The following is an 8,629-nucleotide window of genomic DNA, read 5'->3' on the forward strand; positions in this document are numbered from 1 at the left end:
AATCATGGAGGGATCTTTTGCAAAGTTTTCCACTGTGGCCTTCTGATGAAGTAAGACTCTGAGCTCTATCTGACTCCGCGGCCCCCTTCGCTGTACCATTTCCCAAACTACTTGGTTTCCAGGTAACTTTCTTTTCCCTACAAGGATATTATTCTGTAAGCCCATAAAAATTGGGGAAAATATAGAAAAGTCACTCTACTTCACTACATGTCCAAAGACTCTCTAACCAAGTATAGTATAAGGTAATCCCTTGCTTGTCATGAAACACAATGACTGAACCCAGAGAAGAAAATCAGACCCTGATCACCAAAGGATGATTCATAGACAGCAAAAACCCTCGCAAATAAAGAACTCTATGGAGACATACATTTGCAATGCCACAATGCAGCTTTATTGAGAAATACAGAGTGAGACACGTTCCCTTTTCCAGAGGCACAAAAGCAGGAGCCAGGAGACAAAGCAGCAAAGCCAAAACAAGCCAAAACCATCAGAAACTGAGGCGTTGGTGGTAAAGTTTCTGGGAACATCCAGAGGCATACATGATTGGTGCTGGCCAGAAAAATCTTAGATTGCCAAAGGTAGCTTATTCAGGGCTAGCAGCTAGCAATCAGGCAGTCAGAACAGGGGTCAGCAATGAAGAGTTCTTCAGGTACAGGCAGCATGTTGGAAGATCCTGGAAACATAGCTGGCAGGTCATGGAGTCTTGGTTCGCTCGCTGGTTCCTACACACCTAGCAAATTCTTCGGCAGCTGGACACGCAGGACTGCTGGTACGTCCTGGAGACCCCGCAGGCTGGTTGGCAGACAGTGGAGACTCCTCCCACTGGTTGGCACACAGTAGAGATGCTGCCCAGAGGCTGACAGCCACTAGAGATGAAAGTAAGTGGCTGCCTGCAGGTAGTTGAGCAAGGATTAGAGACACAGGTCGTTTGTCGAGAGCAGGTCACCTGGCCCGGTCTAGAGACGCAGGACGTTTGCTGGTAACAGCTTGGCTGGCAAACAGGGGGCTCACAACAAGTCTCCTGACAGTGGTCCAGGAGCCAGGAGCCAGTTTGGAAGGAACTGGGCAAGTAGATGCCACTCAGGCAGTCAGTATCATGGGTAGAAGGTACGGCAACTTGGGCCACTGGGACCGTGCATCGTCCTCCAATTGGCCTGGAAGAGCAGTGCCTTGCGGAGCAGTTGTAGGACATGGTGCCAGACAGAGAGCTGTGGGTAACTTGCTGAAGCTAGCTCCTGAATTGTGAATGTCAGTTCAGGCTGCCGAGCTTTTATATATACTTGCTGGTGGGTGGGGTTCCCACCCTCATCTTCCTGGCTTCTTTGGCTTAGACCAGCTTGCCTTAGAACATCTTGTGAATCTCCAGGTTAATTGTCTCTTGAGAGGCCTTCATCCTCATAAAGAGAAGTTTAGTAGTTTGGTAACTAAATCATAAGGCTTCTATACTGTCCTTGGTCCCAGGATTAAGAAGGTTGGTTGAAGCTTCAAAGCTGTTGGTCATCCCAGCCCACACTTCATCCCTCATTAATCTTGCTTGGACACAATGAGTGTCGATCTGACAGTAACACAAAACATGCCACCATCCTACCATCACATACTCTCTCCCTTCTAACCAGCACTAATTACAAACCCGCGCTGTGTTTGCGTTGTTGTTGGTACTTAATATGTTTTAAGCATAACTTAATCAGTCACTCTTCCATAGCTAACGGGGCTTCTAATGGATAAGGAAAATTCTTGAATATGCTTCAAGATGACAATGAAAAAACCTGTCAGGACAAAGGACAGAAAGATATATATCCAGAGTACGAGCTGGCTCAGAAAATTAATCAAGTGACCAGAGCAAGATGCCTGCAAGAAGGTTAGAGGGCAATGGCACTCATCTTTTATGTTCAAGAAGCAATGCAAATTAGAAGCTAATTAAGTGGGACTGCATCTGTAGCCAAGCCCCTTTCTAAATAAATTGGATGAGTTTTATTCCTAAAATTTTTAATCTAATAACAATGGATAAGAATAACTCATAAGATTCATTAATATGCCAGTGGAACAGGCTTAGATAATTTTTAAGATTATTATAACATTAATTTGAAAAGGTATAGTGTCTTTCTCCTAAGATGCTCGATATATTCAAAAGATATTTATTTTCACACAAATACTTATAGATCAGATGCATTTTTATTGTGGAACAACCAAAGGCTCTTCAAGGTCATTGTCTCCATCAGGGATAAGGCGAGGAGAGGGCCGGGGGAAGCAAGCACTTATCAACGTTTGGTAAGGAATGGATGTGTGAACAGTGTGCTATAATATTTAATTATTCTTTTTATTCTTGGGGAAACCATATAAGAATATCATTCTCTTTTATTTAATCTCACTACAATATAGTCAATTCTGAACACCAAAATGACTGATCCTTTTGGTCCACCTGTTCACAACCATTTCAACTCTGGTAAAATATGTCACTTCGACATAGCTTAAGTGATTGGTAATATTTCTACATCAAAACAGCTGTAAGATCTGACTCATTTGGTACACTGGCTTCCATGGGGTAGGAGAGGGGACAACAGTGAATTTCCACATGTCTGAGGGCTACAGGAAGACTGTATTTTAAACATCCACAAGACAAACAGCGTTATGTTAGAACTCATCAGAAGTCTCTTTGCAAAGGGCTTCATTCATCTCTTTTCATTCCACTAAAGCCATGTTGGGAGCTCCCCAAGTCTCTAATTGGAGGCTAATAACACACCCAAACAGATGATGCTGTGCTGTGGGCTGTATCATAATTCCCAGGGAGCAGACCGTCTCTCCCTCTGTGACTCGCAATGTGTTCTCAGGTATAGGGAGAAGTTAACGAGATGACTACTTTCCACAATGTGGTAACTATGTTCTTCCCATCATGGGGAACGTCCTAGTTGATGTTTGAAGATTAGAGTCCCTGGTAACAGGAGCTAGCTTGGTTGTTTTAAAATGAATGAGTAGTTTACTGGCTTCTACCAGCTATGGATTCATAGGCTGCTGTGGAAAAGTACTTAGTCATGTGAATTGATCAAGCAATGGGAGCAAAAAAGTGAAGTGAATAGTAAAGTTATACAGAAGTTTTCAGCACCCATTGCCAAATTTCTGATATGGCAGAGACTTTTATAAATCATTACCCTGTTTTGCTTCCTCCTTTCCACTGAAAGTTGAAAATTACAGTAAAAGGATCCTAGAAAATATCTTCCATCAGCTTCAGGAGAAAAGGAGATGAACATTTTTGAGCACACAACTTTCTCCCAGGCACTGAGTTAGAGGCTTTACATACACCATCGCATCGAATGCTTCCAGCAACCTGTGCAGTAGGTATCATGTCACATGAAGGAGCTGAAGTTTGGGAAGGTTGAAGAGCTGGCCGAGGTCATGCAGTCTATATTTGACTAAATTGAGATTCGAATAAAACAGAGCCTTGAGCTGTCAACCTGCATTGGGGATATTTAAATATAATGAGACGCCTTCATTAAAGTTCAAGCAAAAATTTATAAAAATGAATGAATCAATCAATATTCCATTGGTGACACTACAAAAGATGTAGTCTACATTTCTCTTTCTGTTTCATCAATTGATTAACACAACAAAAATAAAAAAAATTAAAATAGTAAGTTATAAGCTCTGCTATGCTTATACTTCATGTGTTTTTTTCATTCTATATATCTTTGACAATTTTTACTTCATTACAATAAAATACAAAATCACCACAAACAAAGCAGGAAGAGATGGAGAGCCGTCAATAGCTTGAAGCTATAATTTGAAATTACAATTATTTGTAATGGCGATGCGTGCAACTAATTGTTAGAGAACAGCAGAGAAGTGAATTGGTTTCTCAAGTCTAGGTTGCAAGACCTTTCTGAAAAAGCAGGATTCACAAACTCCAAAATCACTTTAAAATTATCTTTTACAAATGGTCTTCTTCCAGTTACAAAGTAAGCCAAACCAATAGTTTCCTTAAGTATGGGCTTGTGCCGCATAGCAATGTTTCCATCAGTGATGGACAGCATATACAACAGTGGTCTCATAAGATCCGATCCATATAGCCTAGGTGTGTAGTAGGCTCTACCATCTAGGTTTGTATAAGTACGCTCTATGATGTTTACACAATGACAAAATCGCCTAATAATGCATTTCTCAGAACATATCCCCATCGTTAAGTGATGCATGTCTGTAATTAAATCTAAGGGATCTACTCAACAGATTGCTGTCTATTTAAGACCTGCAAAATGGCAGGCTCTGTGGAAAACAGATAGGACTGGTGCCTCACACCGTCCAACGTAAAGTTAGGGAAGCTACTTAATACTCTTGCACATTCAGCTTTTAGATGCAAGCATGTAGACTCTTCATTTGGCTTCACTGTAAGTTTCAACAGTGAAGAAATACGCCCTGACAACCACGTGAAGCTAGAAGAAGCTCTACACAATCCTAATTCTACAGTGTTGTCAAATGAAATCAATAAATCATCCTTTCATTGAAAGGTAAGAAAAAATTGTACAGCCAGTAGCTATCACTACGTAGTTATGTGGAACATGAAACTTCAACTCAGTGAAAGACTTGTGAGGATTATTCTTGTGTCTGCAGTGCACAAAGTGAGGGGAGGGTGTGATGAGAGCAGAGGAGGAGAGATTAAAGGGCTACTACCCATTATCTTCATCACTGGTGGATAATTTGCTCTCGTTTGTAGAGAACAATCTAAGTCTTATACAATAATTATCACAGACTGGAAATGAGCAATTCTTTCTCTCAAAACTGAATCACAGCAATCACTTACAAGGCCAAGGGTTTGAGAGTAAAATGAATTAAGAACGTGTGGGAGGCTGAAGTTTTGATATGCAGGAAGGATATTTTTCATCACAAAGTTGGTAATAATGTTGGTCAATGCTGGTTCAAAAAAAACCACCTAGTCTCATCAAACGAAGAGTGAACTTGCTGAAAAATTAATAAACATAAAATGAGATTTTGTCATTCTGCACTTTTTCAGGATGCTCACACTCTCAAATGGGAGCTATTTATTTACCCTTAAGAAATATTAAAAGAGAATTCAGAAATTTAAGTACAGAATATAAAGGTTGTTTTAAAAGTTAAATACATCTTCGTTGAATTGTTCGGCCTTTTTTTTCAAATTCCCACAGACCTCTGGGTTCAATCTCCAGAATCCTTATTAACCAAGACATTATAAGCCCCCAAAGGCTGAGTGATTTGGAGCACAAAACTGAACTAAAATTCGTTTTCCAAACTCCTTTCAAAAAGCATCAATCATAAGAAAGTTTGAATCTTTGGACTGGAGGGAAGCGCAGGGCTGAAAGCAGAAGGTAGTAGAAGTGAGCAAAGACCAGAAAAGTAGTTGCTGTTGTTAGAACTTGAAAATTGCAGTCACCAGCTGCATGACTTGTATAAAAATAAACCCTCAGAGGATAGTGTCCAAGTTGAGCAATCCTAAACTGGACCACCATTCTCTTTCTCTTGATGCCTGTTTTCAAACTCACGTAATTTCTCATGTGCGCCTTCATGGGATCAAATCAGGGTGCTCTCAACAAAGGTGAGTAGAATCTCAAGTTTTGGGGCCACAATAAATTCTCATGTGGGAAAGCGCATGTGTTGCTGGCATGTCCTGGTCTTTCAAGTAATGAGGTGAACTCACTCGTGACCATACGTGAGTAATGTTTATGTAGGAAGCCTGAGGGAGAAGGTTCAAAGTCAAGATGTATTATCCTTCTCTGATTCAGAATTATTCAGGACCTACTAGGTACCCAGCAAAGTAAGGATGCTGGGAGGTAAGTAGGAGATGGAAGAAGGGTAAGGTAGGTCTGGTCTTAGCATCACCTAGCTGACTTGTGCTTATCCCTTTTCAACACAGCCCTTCTTAGTCTGGTCCACCCATCCAGGGGATTAGGACTGTAGCATTAGGACAGCACTATCCCAGATTAGTAACTAGACTGTCAGAACTGGATCTTAAAGTCCTCTAGTCCAATTCTCTCATCTGACTGATGAGAAACTAACTCCCAGAGAGGGAGCAGCTTTGCCAAGGGCATGAGACATTCTTGTGCCCTCGTTCAAAATTGTCTCATCTCATTTCTTACTGCATCCTCTTTGTGCAGGCTTAAGCCAGCTTCATGGTGTGCACCCAGACACTGTTTCCTTCACTCCGGGGCTCCTCATACTTCTTATTTCCTATCCGAGGTCTTTTCTGATGCCATGGCAAGGGAAGTTCACACTAACTTACTCTGCATTCATGTGTGTAACAACCAGAAGTGGGGCCGTGCTTGAGCAACAGAGGATGCAAACCAATGGGCAAGTGCTTCCACCTTTCATCCTCCAGGAGATAGTTCTAAACTATTTCATAAAGTTGCACAGAATCATGCATGAGTTGCTTGCAGTGGCGGCCGACTTGATAACATTTTCTGATGGCAGCTTCCCCTTCCTCTCTTTCATTCCCTTGTGCTGCATTCCCTGGAATGAAATTCCCAAATGAACTGTCTCAAGCTCTGCTTTTAGGGGAGCTCAGATTAAGACAACGGGTTTCAAACACTTTCTATTTGAAAGAGTTGAGAAAAATGGCTGGTCCTGCTAATCCTTAGTTCAGAGTCCCTAAAGGTACATACATGTGCCTATCCTTGCAATCCTAGGAAAAATCTTGAACTCAAACTGAGCATCAAACAAGTACCATTTGGATTAGAGCCATTTCTGAAATGACCAAATAAGAAACTGCAAAAATTCTTAAACACAGCTAGAAGGTAGGCAGATTTTTTAATTTCTTCCAAGTAATGTCAATCACACTCTGTTGTTTCCTTAGCATAGGCTGGTCCCTAAGAGATGACACCTCAAACACTAAAGGGTTGGAATATCTTATTGTTGTCAGTTTGATATCTCAGTTGTTTTCCAAAATGAAGGACACTTTCTTCCAAAGTGAGTTGTGTGCTGACTATGGAATGCAAGGTAATTTTAGGTAGTAAATGGACAAACACACTTTAACAGTCATGTATCTATTTTTTAATGTATTAATAAAATTTGGCTAGGTTATCTACGCTATAATTTCATGGATACCATTACATAAGATGAAGGTTAAGTTTTTCTGCTTAAAAAGTAAATTAATATAAATAAAGTGTTAGTTCAATCATGACGAGCTTAATATGAAAATATAGCAAAAATTCTCATGATAAAAGTCATGACAGAAGTTTAATGAATATTTAAGTGGTTTAATGGCTTAATAAGAGGGTTTAATAGATATCTAAGAAATAAATATTTTAAGTGGTTTAATAAATATTTTTTTTAATTCAACTCATCTTAATTCAGAGAATGTGACACAACACTCACACACATATGCATTTATGCTGCAAAAGCTCTGTTCCCTCTTCTGCTTATCAATTACTTTGCAACAAATCACCCCAAAATTTAGCAGCTAAAGTATTATGCCTACAGATTCTGTGGTTAGGAATTTGGACAAAGCACAGCAAGGCTAGTTTTTCTCTGCAGCGGGGTGCATGGAGATGGGAAGGAGGGGAAGCTGGGAGCTGTGACTATCTGTCTAAAAGTTCATTCACTCACGTGACTCTCAGTCAATGCTTGTTGTCAGCCAGGATACCTATGAGTGGCCTGTCATGTGACCAGGACTTCTCCAGCATAGTGGCTGGTTCCAAGAGTGACAATCCCAAAAGAGAGCATTAGGCAGAAGCTTTATAGTTTTTTATGACCTAGGTTCCAAGGTCACACAAGATCACTTTCGCCACACTCTATGTCTCAAGTCACCACAAGGTCCATGTCCGAGGGAAAGTGAAATAGATTCCACCTCTTGGTGAGGGAATGGCAAAATTCTGGACAAGAATATGGGACTGAAAACATCATTTCGGCCATGAGGTGAAAATTTCTGCTTTTCCTAAGTTGCCGGGGTGCCAGATGGAAATCCCTGAGAGGGACTTAGTGAACGCTCAGAAAATCTGCATTTCATGGTCTATTTTATCAGAAATGTTCAACGTAGACAGACAGCTCATCATCCCCCGTGAATTCCTCATGAAGGGGATTCTTCCAAGAATCAGTACCGATGTGCTGCCCTCAATAGCTTCCTGTAACTGTGCAATTTGATGAGTCTTTGGCTTGAGATGCAGCCACTTACCTGCAGGCCTACGTCCCAAATGCAACAAATCTGGCTAAAGACAGTTCTCAGTACTTTCAAGTAGCTCCAGACACTCAATAGCATATTTTTCTTTTGGTTTTGTGCCTCATTAAACACCATAAAACTCCAGGATCTATGGGGAATACGTGTATTCAGGGACTTCTACAACAGATGAAGTAGGGAGGCATATGGGAGCCCCAGAAGTTACTTGAAACTATGGGAACTCTACCAATCTAAGTCAGCTCTTTAAAGACTACACTGTCTTATATTTTAGATGGAATTGTTTTATACTCTGTTGTGGATTGTAAATTATGAAGGTGGAATTAACATTGGAAGAAAATCCAATTCTGGTAGTAATGCTGAGAAGAGTGAATTGTTCCCACCTACTAGACTGCCTTCCTTTTTCTGCCTCAAGTTTGTATTCAAAGGGTTGGCTTCCTAAGGATGTCTCTTACTGTTAAGGAATTCCCATTATTTAGGGCAAGAGTGCAACGGAGCACA

The 8,629-nt window shown here is 40.8% G+C and overlaps 1 protein-coding gene across 1 annotated transcript; it reads right to left on the minus strand.

Moving 5' to 3' along the window:
- Positions 1-364: 364 nt before the first annotated feature.
- KRTAP11-1 (keratin associated protein 11-1) lies at positions 365-1,256 on the minus strand. Its single transcript, XM_014866756.3, has one exon. It carries the CDS (start codon positions 1,190-1,192, stop codon positions 731-733), a length of 462 nt encoding a protein of 153 aa, XP_014722242.2. The 5' UTR covers positions 1,193-1,256; the 3' UTR covers positions 365-730.
- Between the last annotated feature and the right edge of the window lie 7,373 nt (positions 1,257-8,629).

Source organism: Equus asinus, chromosome 18 (assembly GCF_041296235.1).
Source record: "Equus asinus isolate D_3611 breed Donkey chromosome 18, EquAss-T2T_v2, whole genome shotgun sequence".
Classification (NCBI taxonomy): Eukaryota; Metazoa; Chordata; class Mammalia; order Perissodactyla; family Equidae; genus Equus; species Equus asinus.

Bases quoted from the DNA above. Each gene is read 5' to 3' on its own strand.
- KRTAP11-1 (XM_014866756.3), bottom strand. From the start codon at position 1,192: ATGTCCTACAACTGCTCCGCAAGGCACTGCTCTTCCAGGCCAATTGGA.